Source organism: Suricata suricatta, chromosome 15 (genome assembly GCF_006229205.1).
Source record: "Suricata suricatta isolate VVHF042 chromosome 15, meerkat_22Aug2017_6uvM2_HiC, whole genome shotgun sequence".
NCBI classification, from domain to species: domain Eukaryota; kingdom Metazoa; phylum Chordata; class Mammalia; order Carnivora; family Herpestidae; genus Suricata; species Suricata suricatta.
This window is the reverse complement of record NC_043714.1, coordinates 46,993,958-47,012,031: the sequence shown is the minus strand read 5'-3', so window position 1 is coordinate 47,012,031 and position 18,074 is coordinate 46,993,958. Positions and strand designations below refer to the sequence as shown.

Below are 18,074 nucleotides of genomic sequence, written 5' to 3'. Positions count from 1 at the left end.
CGGTGCCCTAAACATCTTACCTATAATTAACCCTACATGTATATTTTTCTTATTATAAAAGGTAGGTCCTTGAATATAGTTTATAAAGTCTTAATTCCAAAGAGACTTAAAAAGCAGATTAGTTGCCTGCAGTCACAACATAGATTTGAAGCAAATAGGAATGAGTCTTTAGATGCTTTAAAACCTTTTCTTTCACTGTGTTAATACAGGACCAAAATTCTTTTTTCTAAAATAGACTACTTTTATCTTTACTGAAATTCCGTTGAGCCAGCTCCCTCCACCTCCTCGATAATTATTCCAGGTGGCATAGGGGGCTTTCTAGGGCAGATATGTATCTTAGTGATTAGGAGTGCGGCCCCCAAAACCTGTTGCCTGGGTTCAAATCCCAGTTGTGACACTTACTAGCTTTTGTGTGGTCTTGGGAAAATTAATATCTCTGTGCCACCATTTTGTTCTTTTCTGTTAAATAGGGATAATATATTGAGAATAAATAATTCTAAGAATTAAATACTGAGAATTAAAAGGAAGTACCCGACAAGCAGTAACATTATCATTAGTCATGGGATCCACAGGGCTGACCACACACCCCTCACTTTGATTGTGTTTCCAGGCCTTCAGCTCATGAACCATAAACTTCTGACTTGTAGCAGGAATCTCATCTCCAGCCTTGTGCACCATAATTAACCTTTAAGTTTCAAACTGCTGCCTTTCTCCTAAATTACTTGGACAAGTAGGTGTCTGGTTTTCATGCTAATCAACTAACTACACATCTTAATTTTCCATGTCGTGGTACCTGGTTGTGCTTTTGCACACTCGTTTCCACATATCCTGTGATTCCCTCATCAGCCTTCAGAATCATCCTCTCATCCCTTGTGCCCATCCAGTAGTCACCATTTGCTTACTACTCTTCTTATATTGGAGGTGGCGTTTTTTTGTTCATCTATTTCCATTGGAATTAGTTCTTCTCACTAGTGTTTTCAACATTTGGAATTGCTTTTGAATTATCAGCCTTAATGGGGCTAGTATTTTTTTAAATTTTTTATAGTTTATTTGTTTTTGAGACAGAGAGAGACAGAGTATGAGAGGGGGAGGAGTAGAGAGAGACAGACACAGAATCTGAAGCAGGCTTCAGGCTCCGCTCTGTCAGCACAGAACCCAATGCGGGGCTCAAACCCACAAACCGTGAGATCAGGACCCGAGCTGAAGTTGGCCACCTAACCAGCTGAGCCACCCAGGTGCCCCAGAGCTAATATTTTTAAAACCCTATACTCTGAAAATGAGACAGCCACATGATAGTGATCACCGTTGACTATAAATGCTGTCTTTTGCTTATAAACAGAGTGAACCTACTCTTGTTAGATAATGAAACTTCTGTAAAGTAAAATTTTACAGATTGGAGGATTTGCTTCTCAGCTCATTTCTATGCTTCACCAGTTTCTTTATTTGCATCACATCACTTCTTTTCATCGTAGCCTACCTTGGCTTGACTAGTGTCTATGGAATTGAGTCATTAAATTTTTCTAATTTGAAATGTGCTTTCTTTACTCTGGCTCTGCCTACTTCTGTTCTGTGAAGGAAATGCTATGTTAATAGTCAAAGTAAGCCCTCTCTGTTCTATACTTACGCAATGCAGGCTTTATGTATGTGTGGGCCTTTGTGTCTGTTTAGTAATACTATGTCCTTATGATGCATGTTTAAAATTACCTTAAAATGCATTATATCATTTAGGACTAGGTATATTGTTTTATATGTTCTCCTGACTATATGTTCCTTGGACTACAAATGAGCATATGTCATTTAAAAAAAATTTTTTTTAATGCTTTTTATTTATCTTTGAGAGACAGAGAGAGACAGCGCGAGCAGGGGAGGGTTAGAGAGAGAGGGAGACACAGAATCTGAAGCAGGCTCCAGGCTCTGAGCTAGCTGTCAGCACAGAGCCTGACGTGGGGCTCGAACCCACAGACCATGAGATCATGACCTGAGCCAAAGCCGGATGCTTAACTGACTAAGCCACCCAGGTGCTCCCAAGCATATGTCATTATTACAACACTGCAGTTTCTATGAGACCATGAATTCTTATGCTCTTCTTTCGTGCCTTTCAGAAAGCACAAAAGTATTTTATCTACTTCGGTGGTCAGTAAGCATAGTTGATTTTTATTTGTGTTTCAGTTTTGTGATTTATTAAAATCAAAGGCACAAAGATTCCATGCCACCTTTAGTCTCAACTTGCTTATAGTCCTAAAATGTCAACCCTGTCAGTTTTGAAAAGAAACCCAGTTCTTCATCTGTAGAACAGGAAATTATAGTTTTCGTTTTCTTTTACAGGTAGTTCAGCTCTAATCATAAATTTCCTTGCCTGCTTCTTTTCTCTTCAGGCTTTAAAACCATGAAATCTCAAATTGAAGGGCAGTTTATTTGATGTTATTTTGAAATCATACTCTCCTCTGCCATGTGTCCTGTAAAATAGAGGTTGTGAACACTTCCTATTTTTTAAATGATTTTTTTAAAAGATGATAGTTATGGTACATTAATCTAGCTTAAAAACTAATTCTTTGCTTTTCTTTGCGATTATTGAAATAGGATCAGGTTAAACATGAAGAAATCTTGAGTATATTCTCAGTTTTGTCATTTTCTAAACGATAGTGAGATCCTTGGATTTTAAACCTGAAAACTGATATCAAAATCTTATTGAGAACTCCATCAGAGACTCTCTGCCTATTCATTCCTTAATTTTCCCTTTCTTAATTGGTAACAAATCAGGTAACCTAATCACTACATAGTCTTGTAGAGAAGATATTGTCCATGTTGAAGGCTACCCTCCTTTGACTGAACATTTGGAAACTCTTTAACGTAGGTGTTTCTGTTTCTGGAGTTACGGGAAATTTATCAAAAGTAGAGATAATGGATTATCATCATCCAAAATACCTGAGTGCTTGTTTATATCTAAAAATACCAACCAAAGTAAATTAGATATATTTTTTTGTGGGTGTTTATATGCTAAGAACCAGTTGATACTGGTTGTTAAGAGATTGTAAGGAAGCAAAATGAACAGACTAAACTATAGTCATTTTTGTCATAAGGCTACGTATGTGTTCCTAGAAAATCTCACATTTTACAAAACTAAACATTAAACTAACAGGGCATGTGAGAAAAGTAGTGTTGGTACAGATCACTTCCAGCTATGTACCTTTGTAAGTATAGCCCTGATGAAGTATCAATGCAAATGTTAACACAGTCCCATACCTCTGACATTTATACCTAGAATCAGTTCAGACTTTGCAGCCATATCCTTGGTGCTTCCTACTTACTTCTTGAAGACATTTTCTTCTAATGAAGAACAACTTCATCAAAAATAAGAATATAATTCAGAAATGCCCTTCATTAAAATGTTTTTGTAGCAGGGAAATGTCTTCATGTCCTCATTTGTGTGTGCAACCTCCCAAGATAGATTAAAATAGAGGAAAGTCCAGCAGCTCTTTAAGCTTGTAAAGTTACCACATGGCAATAAAGGAAGGCCGTTCTATAGAGTATATTTTTTCTTAAACTGTGAAAAACTCCTGCTTCTGATTACTTCGGATCATTAACATAGTGGAAATAAAATCTGTCACAACTTTACCTTATACTGACAAGATTCTTCTATTTGCCAGTTATGCATAGGTAATTATCATTGAAGAGTCAATCACATTGTGGCTAAAATAATTACGTATAAGCAGTAGAGAAGGAATGGGTAGAATAAACATGGGTAAAAGAATATCAGGTTTGGTATATCCCAAATTGGGAGTACAGTCAAAATCTGGAAAGATGAGGTTCATACTAGCAGAATTATATAAACAGTGTGGTTCAAACAAAAAGAAATTAATTTCCTAACGCATTATAATGTGAGTATGTATCCTAACCTCATCCTTACCCTGGCTTCTGCCCATGTTAGATAACCAGTTAATAGTGACATAATTTCTCATTCTTTCTGGAGCATAACGGTGCTAGTACATGCTATCTGAATGCTCAGTGCCTCTTCCCCACCTGGTCTGAACACAGCCTTACTAGCCCTCTCACCGCAGCCTTCCAGGCATCACTGCCGGCCAGTCTGACTTGGTCTATAATGTGCTGTTATTTATTGACAATTTACTGTAATCCAAGCAGTGTGCTAAGTCCTTTACCATGATAGTTGTGTTTAGCCTTTGTAGCATTCTAGATGGTAGTAATGTTTAAATTCCCATTTATGAGTGATTGGATATAGGCGTAAGTATTATCAAATTGATTGTAACAATATGTCATCCCAGATCTTTTAATATAAGGATATAACATTACTGACATTAATATAAACCAAATTTAAGGAAAAAATGAAATTACAGTTGATGATAGGTACTTGAGCTGAAGGGTTACAATGAATTAGGAATGGGAAATCATTAGAAAGAAGACCCCGAAATAATGAAAAAATGGAGGTCAGTTGGAAGATAGGGGTGGATGTTGGGAGAGAAATCAGGCCTAAGAGGGATAATGGCAGCCTCGGTGTCTCACTTGGAAATCTCTTGTTTGAGTCACTGTTAAGCCTGACTTATTTCCTATGCTTGGAAGCCCTTGAAGTTACCTATAATATCAAAGTAAATTTTCTTTCTATTTGAATTAGGTAAAGTGACTATTCCTTTAACCACTTGATGCCTAAGAATAAAGATGCAGAATATAGGATAGAAAGAAAAATTTGGGAAATCCACCATGCTGATCTTGTTGAATTTGATGTTGGAATGTCCAGTGGGCATTCAACTATGCAAAATCTCTGGGTTAGAGATTTTAAGCCTATGAACTCTAGATCATGGCTGAAATTGTAAGATGGAATGGGAACCTTGCCTAGAGGGTGAGGAGAGCAGAAGGCCTTGGAATGAACTACAAACACTAGCATGCTGGGAGCCGGCTGTAAAAGGAGACCCTGGACAAGAGAACGAACTAACAGAACAGTCAGAGGGAGGAGAGTCAGAAGAGGCTGTGTCAGCAAAGTCAAGGTAGTAGAGTGTCAAGAAGAAGCAAATCACTGTCACATACTCCAGAGAGATCAAGTAGGATGGGAATTGAGCATCCCTTCAGTTCAGCAGTGATGTCAGTGATGGTTTTGCCAGCTGCAAAATTTTCGTGGAGTTCAAATTGGAAGCTGAATTTCAGTAGGTCAAAGAGAAATTGGAGAGTCAGAAAATAAGGAAAAATGTATTGAGTACATACTGATGACACATTAGAAATGTAGTGGAAATAGATCACCATGATGGGATGTGGGGGTGGGCATGATTTAGGGCTGAGATAGACCTTAGAGATATTTAAATAGCAGCGTCTTATTTTAACAAAGAAACCAACACCCAAAGAAGTTTAGTAGTTTACACCATGACAAAGCGAGTAAATGGCAGGTAGAACAGATAGCATCTAGGTCTTATGAATACCCAGATATACATATGTAAATTCTTCACCAGAAAGAGAAAACTTTTTTAGTGGTTTCTAATGTTAATCTTACTCTTTTAGCATTTGAATTTACTCTTTCTTAGAGAAAGGTAAGAGTTAAGGTTGTTCTAGATTATATTTGTCTATATACCCAATGTACACAGCAAAAACTGTGCTGATAAAATGCCACCAGCTGGATCTGAAACAAAATGCCAAACTCAGTCATGTTGCAAATATGCAAAATTAAATCAAAATACGTATTCATAACCAATTAAAGGAGAAACATGATACTGTAGTTTTTTAAGTACTTATTGAATTAGAGATATAAAATACTAAATCTTAAAATAACTGTTCTTATTTATGGGTGGTGTGTCTTATCCTTGGGCAGTCCTATGAAAATAAAGATTCACAACAGGATTTTTGAGCATCCCTATCAGAACATATTTAGTTTTTGGTATAAGAGCACCACCTATGGGTGTCTCTGGTATTCAGGAGGGGAGAAATTTAAAACCAAATCTAATAAAATTCCACTTTTTACCTATAACTGGTCTATTTATTTAAAGGCTAACAATTGTCTACTTCGGCATAAGTTCTTCTTACGTGGTTTTTGCTTTCGCATATTACTCATGAATGCTTTGACAAGAGTAAATGAAAAAAGAAAAAGTTCTTACTTATACATGACTTTGAATGTCTTTTCTTTAATATTGTGATAATTCATTAGAGCAAAGTTGAAAGCAAAACTCTGGCTTTATTGTCAATAAGCTCACATTTGGATAAATTTAAGCTTTTTCTAGAGTATCATTCATCAAAACTTTAAAAATGTAAGGGAAATTTTGCTCTTAATGAAATTTAACAAAAAAAAATTGGAAACATTGACGATGAATGGGCAATAAGATAGATGTGAGAGGCTCTATTCTGTCCTGTGAATGTGTATTTTTAAGTGATTAAAAACAAGATCCCTTTGGTGCAGTTTTCCCTAATTCCAGGGTAGGCCCATTTTAGGCATGAACATTTTTTTCTTCACTAAAGTATACCTTTAAAACCAAGATTTTCCTTCAGAGAATGGGTTATTCTATAGAAATAAGGATTGAGTCTTTAAGCAATATAGCTTGCTTTATTTTGATCATTATAGATAACAATTTTGTAAAAATTGCATAATATACTTCTAGCATTCTAACTCAAGTTGAGTGAATGTAACCTCTGCTACTAAAAAACAGGCCATTTTTAAAAATTATGATTGTAATAGGGATACTTGCCTGTCTACAAATTGGGTTAACTAATTTTTTAACTAACAACAGAACTCAAAAAGCATGAAAGTTCAGGCCACATATTTTAAAAGGCGCATTGCTTACAAAGATTCGTTTATTCATTCACCAACTCTTTTAGCTAAATATGACTTAGCTAAGTATGACTCTTTTAGCTATATTATGAAAGGACAGTCTTACTTTTTGGAAGACAGGCAATACTATACGTGTTCTGAGCTGCCGTGGTTTTCTAGTTCTGCATGTACTTTATTCTGACAATTGCCTCCATTACTTCTGATAATTGTGTGTACCTCTGGCAGCTACTCTCCTCACTTCTAATTTGCTGCTTCTAATCTATCTGATTTTAAAAATCAGATAATCTAATATATTGAAATTACATCAAATAAGAGGTTTTAGGGTTTTAAATTATACTGAAAGCTTAAACATTCATTATGTATTTTTTGTAGCCCTAGTGACTATGTTTTAAATTGAGGGAGAATAAATTGTCACATTATCTGCTGACTTCTGGATAGGTAAAATGTGCACCGTATCACTGTGAGAGTTCAAGATAATGCAAGAATAAGCCAGGAAAGTGTTGGTAGTAGTTTGAGTTTATTCTGTATTTCTTTATGATATTCAGATATCACATAGTGATATTTTAATCACTATTTCAGGCCTTTATTTTTAAAGTAATTTAGGAATCATTTATCACCCTGTAATAAAATTTAGAAATATTAATAGAATAAATTAAAGACCTACTTTCAGTAATTTTGAAGTATAGTGCCTTGCTGTCTTTAACCAGTCATCCACTAACTTCTTAATGACCCAGCATCTTACCATTGTGTTTATAGGTGCTTTCCCTTAATTATTTTGTTCAGAAAACTATTGATATATATATATATACACACATATATACATATATATATGTATGTGTGTGTAACTGTAGATACATCCTTTAATTTAAAGGATCCAGAAAACAAAATGGTACTTTTAAGGTTCTAAACACAGTAGTTTAGTAAACATTGAACTTTATCAATAGTTTATAAGAAAGAAAATGAATTTAAAAACAATAGATGGATCGTTTGATCAAGATCTATTGCCAAAGCTAATAATCCTGACTCTTAAACTGTTATTCAGAGATCCAGTTTGAAAACTTCCATGCCTCCCCAAAATGTGTACTTAATTGGAGTAAGATCCTTTGACTAAGGGGAAGAAAATAAAATACTGTACTAGAATAATAAAAACTCTATAAGGTTGATAATACCGTATTTTACTGTATATGATTTGATGTCTAAAGTGTTGTCGTTGTTGTTTAAATAAAGACTGATTTACTTAGTGCTCTGTTTTAAGGTATAATAATTAGCTAAGACTGCTTTGGCTTCTTGCAGCTTGTGGAGAGATGCCAGAACAAATTCGAGCACCCAGTGGTATCATCACAAGCCCGGGCTGGCCTTCTGAGTATCCTGTCAAGATCAACTGCAGCTGGTTCATAAGGGCAAACCCAGGGGAAATCATCACTATAAGGTAATGCCGATAACTTTCTGTATTACTCTGTGACATTTTATTATAAATAAATATTTTATATATTTTGATATTACTACATATTATATAATATACAGTATTTTATTATAAACAAATATAATATTTTATGAAATATAAATTCAGTTTCCAAGTATCATCATTCAGCATGCAGTTATATTAAAAGACGATTTTCTAAAAATGTAATAAACTATAGTTACCAGTACCATGTGAAGAGTAGGAGTAATGGTCCATCCTTCCCCTACTATAGGGTATGTGTTTTGAATGTTTTCTAATGGTGATAGTGGGTTTCCATGGAGCCATATTCTTATAGATCATTTTTTTACAAAAGGTGCACATTTAAGAAATAGCTTATTACAGTCAAGAGTGTAATCTTTGGCTGTGGGACAAATAAACAAAACTCACTAATCCACTTGGAGATCTAGCCCATAACTCTAGTCTCATTAGTAAAGTCCTCTATCTTAATAAGCTAAAACATGATTGTAGTGTTTATCTGTATACATGCATGTATATAAAACTTGAAACAGGTTGATAATGGATAAACGCTATGTGGAGGAAAATCTCCTTTTTTGGAACATTGAAACAAAAGAACTTCTAATAATATAAAATGAAAGATACTCCTAGAAGAAACATAAGTTTAAGATTCTAAGAATAACTATAAATAAGAAAGATTAAGATTCACTTTAAAAACACTTAAAATTGCAGAGAAGAACTGTGGGAATAAGATACTAAGAAGAAAATATTTAGTGGAACTAGATAATGCTTGCTTAAGGAAATTATATCAAGGCTATTAGGAAAAAAAAATTGCCTGAAGGGGAGAAAAAGAAAAAAAATAGTGTGCTTAAAGAACTGTGGTTGGAAATGAAACACACATAAGAAAGTCACACCCATCACAGAGGCAGGTTCTGCGACAGCACAGCATCTTCAATGTTCTTTTGTTAGGAACATTCTTATAGACAAGAGGAATGGAATTTTAGATTTAGAAAAGACAAGGTAGATCATAGGCTCAACTCCCTTCTTTTTACATTTTTTAAAAATAAGATTGTAAATTTAGCCCACCTTTGTGGGGGGCTTTGAAGTATCACCAACGTACGGTGGTATATTACTTCTAGGTGTGCAACATACTGATTCAACAGTTTTCTGCATTATCCAGTGCTGGAGCGTGGTAAAGTGGTCCCCATCCGTCACCGTACAATGTTACCGTAACATATGAACTACATTCCCCATGCTGTATTTTTTATCTCTGTGACTCATTTATTTTCTAATGGGAAGTTTGTACCTCTTTATCCCTGTTTTCGGTTTCATCCAGCTTCCTTCCTATTTTATATCCACTAACTAATGAGACAACCAGTGTCTCTTGAGAAACACAACTGTGTCCTGTCCCCCTTTTTCTTTGGAAGCCATAAAACAGAGGCCATCTGGCTTGTTTTCCTCTGGTCCCTTCTGCCCCAGGCCACATCTTCTGGAACACTGGAGCTGAGCTTCTCTAGAAACCGTTCTGCCCTGTGTGAAGCATGAATGTCTTGCTGGATGGATTGGTAGCGTGTGCCATTAAGGTTATCCTTCCAGAGGACTGCCCTTGTTGGAACCCGGACGATACCCTATTTTCTGTTACTTATAGTATGACTAAGTATAAGCATGTTTATAAAGTAGCGTTTTTATCATAGGGATTCCAAGTATTAGATTTCGTTCAACGCAAAACTAGAGTTTTTGGAAATTTTTATCTTTTAACCTAAAAGTCCAATCCTAAAATTAAATTTGCCACCTACCAGCTCAGTTCCATAAAACTTGGCAATTCTTGCCAGCACGGAGGAGGCTGCATGGAATACTGCCACTTGGTTCTTTTTTTATTATTATTATTTGAGAGACATAGAGCAGGTGCAAGCAGAGGAGAGAAGCAGAGGGAGAGAGAATCTCGAGCAGGCTCCACGCTTAGCACGGAGCCCAACAGGGAACTCGATTTCATGGCCCCAGGATCATGGCCCAAGCCACATCCAGGAGTCAGATGCTCAACTGACTGACCACCCAGTCTGATCGTGTATTGGACCCTTGAGATTTTACAAAGAGACACCAAAACCAAGCATAATGCTGAAATGCAGAACAAAATTAGAGATGAGCCATAAATCTAAAGGAAAATTTTCCAAATTCTGGACAAAGTTAGTGAATTTGGATTTATCCAGCCTAATGAGATCAAAAGTGATTTTAGTAATTGTCCCAGATCTTACTGAAGTCATTGTCAAGGTAATCAAACTTTAGAAAGATCACATATACACAAAGACAAGTCAAGTTTCACTTGTGAATATTGGTGTAATCTTAAATTGTTCAAAAGAAATTTATACCATGATCAAATGCGACTCATTTTGACATAGAAGTCAGTCACTATTAGAAAATTTTAAATTAATTTACCATATTAACAAGTCATTGAAAAAGTATATGATTATCTAGAATAGACAGATGTTTTAAAGCGTTTTGATAAAAAGAAAACATTCATTCTTGTGTTTAAAATAAAGTTAAAATCTATATAAAAGAGGGAAACTAAAATTATAGACTATAAACAATATTTAGAGCTCTCCTTATAAAAACTTGTTAGGGGCACCAAACCAGTTGGGTGACTCAGTTGGTTAAGCATCCGACTTCAGCACAGGTCACGATCTCCCAGTTCATGAGTCCGAGCCCCAAGTCAGGCTCTGGGCTGACAGCGCAGACTTCAGCTCAGCCCAGAGCCTGCTTCAGATTCTTTGTCTCCCTCTCTCTGCTCTCCCCCACTCATGCTGTGATTCTCTCTCTATCAAAAATAAACAAATATTTAAAAAATGTTTTAAAAACTGGTTAAAGATGGTAATGTAAAGGCGTTTTTAACCTTACTCTTCCCCTTGAAACCTGTCAAAACCAACAATCAAGAAGAGATAGAGGATTAGATTCTATTTCCTTGCTTGAAGCCGGGGACTGGAGTCATGCTATTGTGCTCAAGAAAGAAGGCTGAAAAAAACTTCCACTGACCACTGTCTGAATTCCTATGAGGCTGCAAACTTAAAGAGGTGGGGAGACGTACCCTAACAAATAGGACTTTAACCCGGCAACCTACCGACTGGTGACAGGACCTATAATGCTCTGAACCACCATGTTACGACTCCTCTGGAACGCAGACGCAGGTGGAAGTAACTACAAAACATAGGGCATGGAAGAATACGGAGAGAATGGATGAAAAGGAGAGAGGGAGAGAACCAGAAAAGCTTCTACAGTATAAGACTTATTTCTAGAATGTATGAAAAATGTTAACATTAACAGAAACAGCCAATAAAATCCAAACACAAATTTCTGCCAGATGTGATAAACTCGGGGTTTTTGTTTTTGTTTATTTTAATTCCAGTGTAGTTAACATACAGTGTTATATTAGTTTCAGGTGTACATTCCAGTGATTCAGCAATTCTGTACATCACCCAGTGCTCATCACAAGTGCATTGGGGGGTTTTTTTCCTTAACTTTTTTTATGCTGTGAACGTTTGGTAGTTGGTGAAGTCTATAGATCCTTTCCCAGAATGTTTTTAAACTCATAAATCATAATTCACAGCATTACAAAGGGAACCAATTATGTTGAAGTATAGCTACCTAATATTTTCACAGATTTGTAATAGAGTAATATATGCTTATTTATTAACATATTAGTAAGTGATGGTTCTAACAACTACTATAATTCCAAGGTGATTTTGAGTGTAAATAGTTACTCTAGGTATCTGTTAAGACTTAAATATAATGTGTAATTATCTGTGATTCCTGTTGGTAACAGAGTGGCAGGTACTATAAATACTGTCATGGTTTGCTGATTATATCATAAGTGAAATTTCAGATTTCAGTTAGAGATTAGTGAAAATAAGGTTGTAAATTTTTCCACCAAATTTGAGATTTTGAGAGGAGAATAGAAACACTGAATACTCTTACTTGGACTTCATTAGAACAAAAGTATGTTTTATAACATCAAAAATTTTTTATTTTTATTTTTATTTTATTGAATTATAACATCAAAGGATAACTACTGGAACATGAGAAAGCAATTTTGAGTAAAAGTAAAAGAAACTTAAAAAAAAACCTATGAATACAAAAGAAAACAGGAAAGGAGGAAAATTAGAACTCTTCTCCAATAGAAAGGCTAATCAGTAAAAAACTCATTTAACCTTTAAAAGACAGAGCATCTGATCAAGTTTACTGGTTTGTTGATTGATATGATCCCCCTATAAAGGGCTTCTAAGAACATTCTAAAACAAAACTAACCCAGAAAATTTTAAAAGGGGGGTAGAAGATAAACTTTGGAAATATTGAGAAAGAGAAAGCCAGTGTAGGAAGATTAACATTAGATAAAATTGAGCTTAAAACACAAAGTATTTGTAACAAATGGAATAAGCCAGTGGAAAGATATAATCATGGTAAACTTTGTGTACTTCATAATACAGTCTAAAGTACAGGCACAACAGCCAAACATGAGGAATTACCAAGCGAGTTTGACTAATCCAGTTAGTGGAAGTTTATAAACATATCTTTAATTAGGATTTAATAGATTAAACAAAAAAAATTAGTAAAGATAGAAGATTTGATAAACAAAATTAACAAGCTTAATGTAGTAGGAGCATGTATTATATATGTATATCATGTTTATATTTATTTCAATGAATAGAGAATATACATTTCAAAGACATATGGAACATTTATAAGATATTGATGACATATTAAACCATGAAAGAATTCTGAATTCCATTTCTAAGACTTTACATCATTCAGATTGTGTTCTCTGACCACAGTATAATTAAATTAGAAACGACAGTAAAAAATTGAGGGGGGAAAATGACAACAAAGCCATATGTTTGGAAGCATATTCCTAAATAACTCCTGCACTAACGCTGGAAATCAGTGATACTCATAAAATATTTTGAAAATAACCATAATAAAAGTATTACATATTAAAACTGTTGGAGCACATTGATAGAGTACTTAGCGAAAAATACATAGCTTTAATGCATTGACTTAAAAATAAGTAGGATATGAAATAAATGAGCTCGGCATTTACTCAGGAGTTTAGAAGGAAAATTACAGGGTAAATCTTAAGTAGAAAAAACAGTAAGATCAGAGAAAAATAGAATGAATTAACAATAAGATTCAGTAAAACAAAAAACTAGCTTTCTGAAAACCTGGGGAAAACAGACAAATCTCAAGGCAAGACTGAAGGAAAAAAAGAAAAAGGTACTAATAAAAATGAGCAAAAGTGCCTATAATTATAAATACAATAATAGAGATTTTAAAAGTCATACAGGAATATAAGTAATCGTTTGTAGTAACATTGTACAGTGAGGTGAATCAGACCATTTTCTAGAAAATGTATATTACCAAAATTGAATCAAAAAGAATCAGAAAGCTGATTAAATAAATATTCGCTAAAGAAATTGGATTAACGTTCAGAATAAGATTCTAAACGCAAGTAATTATACAGGCAGGTGTTTCTAAATGAATAGATAAGGAAACCCTTAACCTAATAAAAGGTATCTGTTAAAAAATTTTTAAATCAAACTTAATATTGAAGTTAATTTTACTACCAAGGGCAGGGCGAGGATGCATGTTTCCACTACTTGTACCGGAACCCTCAGACAGTGCAACAGGACAGTAAATAGAAATTAGTGGTACGAAAAATGGCAAGGAAGAGAGAAATCTCTCGTTACTTGCCAGTGTTGTGCTACCTCCACAGAAAATCCAAGCAAAATAAAAATCACAGATACAAAATTTTAAAAATGTAAGACATTCATCTGCACCCTCAACCCCACTTTCTCCTCCCTTTCGCTAGAATGATGCTCCAAAATAAACATCTTTTCTTTGCACATCACTAACTCTGTTTTCTCCTGGTTCTTTCTCCCTGGATTAACAACAGTCTTAGGTCTCTCCTGAGCAACTATGTTGATTTAACTCTGCTACCGCTAGGCCTGCCACTCTTTCCTACAAAACCACTTGCTTATTTGTTTTGTTTTGTTTTGTTTTAAGAATCTTGTGTGCCAAGAATTGCAGTTCAGGCATAAAGTCCCTACAAACTCTATTTTATTTGTTTATGTTTTTGGTATGTTTTCTTGTGCAAAGTATGTTCTATCGATGCAAATTTTTTATTTCCTTTTTTAAATACATATAAAACCTTTAAAATGCAAAAAAAAAATGTAAGACAGTACTATTTACAGCTTTGTACCAATAATTTTACTGTCAAGGTAAAATGAGAATTTCTGTGACAATTTAAATGATCAAAGTGACTCAATACAAGTTTATGAAAAGCTGACTAAACCAAAAAATGAAAAAATTGACATTTTCTACTCTAGATATATACTCGAAATAAGCACATGGTACAGGTGTGTGAATAGTCTTTGTTATATAAATTACTGTGAAGTATTAAAAAAAAGAAAACTGAAAAACGTATTTCGGTTTTAAATGTGTTTTTAAAATCCAAAGTGAAATATTAGCCAAACAAATCCAGTAATGTATACCTGAATAGATACTATTTCTTTTATTCTGAACAAGGATCCTGCTTTCCTCAGTCTTAGACATTTAAATGGATAAACGCACACTAAGGGATTCCTTAGCTTGAATCTGACTAGCCCTCCCATAAACAGTTACCAACTTTGGATAAAAGTTTCTTAGAAACTACTCGGAGGCACTGGAGAGTAATCAGATGCTGGCGGAAACTGGAGGGGATTAAACTCTTGCAAAGGATCCACACTGGTGAGATATGTTTGCGTCCTGTGTGCTCCCCAGTCCGTGCAGGATGCAGTAACCAGAATCCCACCAGACCGCCGCAGCCCTGTCGGCTTATGGCTGTACAACAGGCTGGAGTTGAGGCTGTCAGAGTAGCTGGAAATTGAAAAGGCAAATCCTTAAAGGAGAGAGCTCCAGTGTGGGAAGGCCTTACACGTACCTGTAAATTCTTCTCACGTTTGTTGCTGGTTTCGACTGTGCACGCTCAAGAGACTCTAAGAAGCCAGGTAGAAGGCTGCTCAAGGATTTCAGTGTGGGGTGCAGCTGAGACAGAGTTTGGAGTTTGAAACTTGTTGAGTTTGACGAGCTTGGTAAATGCCTTGGGATTTTATTGAAACCACAGAAATTTCATGTTACAGGTAAAGAAAATGCCCTAAAATGAAGAGTTTACCTAAGACTAAGTAAGGGCAAAGCTGAGGCAGATTTCCACAAGTGCAGGATGACCAGACCAGGAGGTTCCATGCATGGTAGGAGAAGATAAGTGTAAGAATCTTCACCTGCTCCAAAGAGCACACAAAAATTAATTCACGTAAGTCCTAGATGTGAATGTAAAAACTAAAACCCACATAAAATATTAGAAGAAAACATTGTTGAATACCTTTGGGTATGCAAAGGTATTTTAGAGAGGACACTAAATGCACTAAACATAAAGGGAAAAATAAATTAGGCTTCCTCAAAACTAAAATTAAAAACCTCTGCTCAGGGAGCTTGGGTGGCTCAGTTGGTGGAGTTTAAGTCCTGATTTTTGCTCAGGTCACGGTGATCCCAGGATCGTGAGAATTGAGCCCCATATCAGCCTCCGCACTGAGCATGGAGCCTGCTTGAAAGTCTCTCTTTCTCCCTCCCCTCTGTCTCTCCTTCTGCCCCTCTCCCTGCTCATACTCTCCCTCCCTCCCTTTCTCTCTCTAAAATAAAAAAAATTTTAAATAAAAATCCCTCTGATCATTAACGGGTAAACAATGAAAAGGCAATTTATATAGACTAGAAGAAAATATTAGCAATACACATATCTAACAAAGGACTTGCTTACATCCAGAGTATAAAATTAATTTTTATAACTCGAGAAGGCAACCCAGTTCTTTTTAAATGGGCAAAAGACTTGAACAGATACTCCACAGAATATGTAAGAATGGCCAAAAAGCACACGAAAAGATGTACATCGGTCTTCAGAGAAGTGCACATAAAACCACATGAGAGACATCAGTTCACGCCAACTAATGACTGCAGTTAGGAGGAGTGACCTCACCAGCTGTTGAGAGAACGCAGGTGTGGGTGTCAGTGCGTACATCTTGCCTTACACACATGCCCCCAAATAGGATCGTGTCTGCTCGGCATAAAGAGTCTTTGAATAAGTAAGAAAAACTTCTGATGGATAAAGGATGATAGAACAAGGCAATTCTTAGGAAAAGAAATAGAAATAGTAAACAGGAAAAAGTGTGTCAATCTCGGTAAAGAAGGAAATATAAAATAGAACAATGGTAATTTTTTTTTATCCACCTAATTGGCAACAGTTTTTTTAAAAAAACAGAGTATCCCAATTTGCCAGTTATGGAGTTCATATAAAATACTTTCATAAACATTCAGTGGAAGTAAGTTGATATAAATATTTCTGTCAGTGCCTGTCAAGTTTAAAGTGGAATTTTGTGGTGTGACCTAGCAATTCTACTTCTAGAAAAATTTGTCCTCAAGAAATATTTGCTCATGTAGAGACACATGTATAAGGGTTCTTTAAAGCATTGTTCATAATAATGAAAAACTAGAAACAATCAAGTTATTTGTCAGCCTTTGTTGTAGTTACTCAGAATATTTAAAGAGAAAATACCCTGACCTAGTAATCCGTGGATAATTAACTTCATTATCACTTTGTTTAACGCAAAGGTAAGGAGGTAAAGTCAGATATTCCCATTTTGGTGGACATGTGTTACTGAAAAATATTATTTTAGTTTCTCTTTTTTTCATAGCAGGAGCTAATTTTCTGTGTACTTTTGACTTTTTTAACTTTCATATGCATGCTCATATTTTGTGAACTACAAGATGTTTAACTATAATGTAACTTATGTAAAAAAAAAAAAGGTATTCCCAAACTTAGGGGTTTTTCAGTGATACAGATTTTTTATTTGTTCATTTTTAACATTTTTACTTTGCTCAGATTTATGTTATTTGATCTCCTGAAAATGTAAGCTATGAACTTTTCACTTAGCAAGCAGATGAACCAATCTAATCTAAGAGGAAGCTTTCTCTTTTTTACTTTAGTTTATCAGATTACTAGTGGTGTTTCTGTTTCAAATACAGAACAGTTTAGGATTTCAAATTCTGAATTTGAAGTGGTCCTTCCTAAACACACACAAAGAAGAAAAAGGAACAACGTGCCAACTATTACTTACTTTTTTTTAGCATTATTTTGGAATCTGGTATTATGAGGAAGTATTGTTCAGGAATCTGGGAAAGAGATATAAACATTAGGAACGTAGAAACAGTATTATTATTTGCTAATGATATGGCTGTATGCCTGGAAAACCCAGAAGAATCATTGAATATGAAGGCTTATAATAAAGTCCTCAGTTATTGTATTATTAAGTGAAATTTTGTCCAAAATTACCCTTATTAATAGCCTTTTCTGACTTTTTACTTGTAGTTTTCAGGATTTTGATATTCAAGGATCCAGAAGATGCAGTTTGGACTGGTTGACGATAGAAACGTACAAGAATATTGAAAGTTACAGAGCCTGTGGTTCGACAGTTCCACCGCCATATATTTCTTCACAAGATCACGTTTGGATCAGGTTCCATTCTGATGACAGTATTTCTAGAAAGGGTTTCAGACTGGCATATTTTTCAGGTATGTTTTTAAAGAAAAGAAGAAAGATAATGAACAGTTCTGTGTATTAAGTACCAAGTCACTTTGGGGCTAGTCTTCTAAACAATATCTGTCTAATTGTGACCAGACCTTAAGGTCGAGATTGAAGGGGCGCCTGGGTGGCTCAGTCGGTTAATCATCCGACTTTGGCTCAGGTCATGATCTCACGGTTTCTGGGTTAGAGCCCCACGTTGGGCTCTGCGCTGATAGCTCAGGCCTGGAGCCTGCTTCTCTCTC

The 18,074-nt window shown here is 35.3% G+C and overlaps 1 protein-coding gene across 3 annotated transcripts in view; it reads left to right on the top strand.

Moving 5' to 3' along the window:
• The window catches only part of LRP12 (LDL receptor related protein 12), a 73,383-nt gene that overhangs the window by 45,490 nt on the left and 9,819 nt on the right, over positions 1–18,074 (top strand). For all 3 annotated transcript variants that reach the window (XM_029923792.1, XM_029923793.1, XM_029923791.1), the window contains 2 exons: positions 8,054–8,189; positions 17,617–17,819. In XM_029923792.1, coding sequence (XP_029779652.1) covers positions 8,054–8,189; positions 17,617–17,819 — 339 coding nt within the window. The remainder of the gene's footprint in view (positions 1–8,053; positions 8,190–17,616; positions 17,820–18,074) is intronic.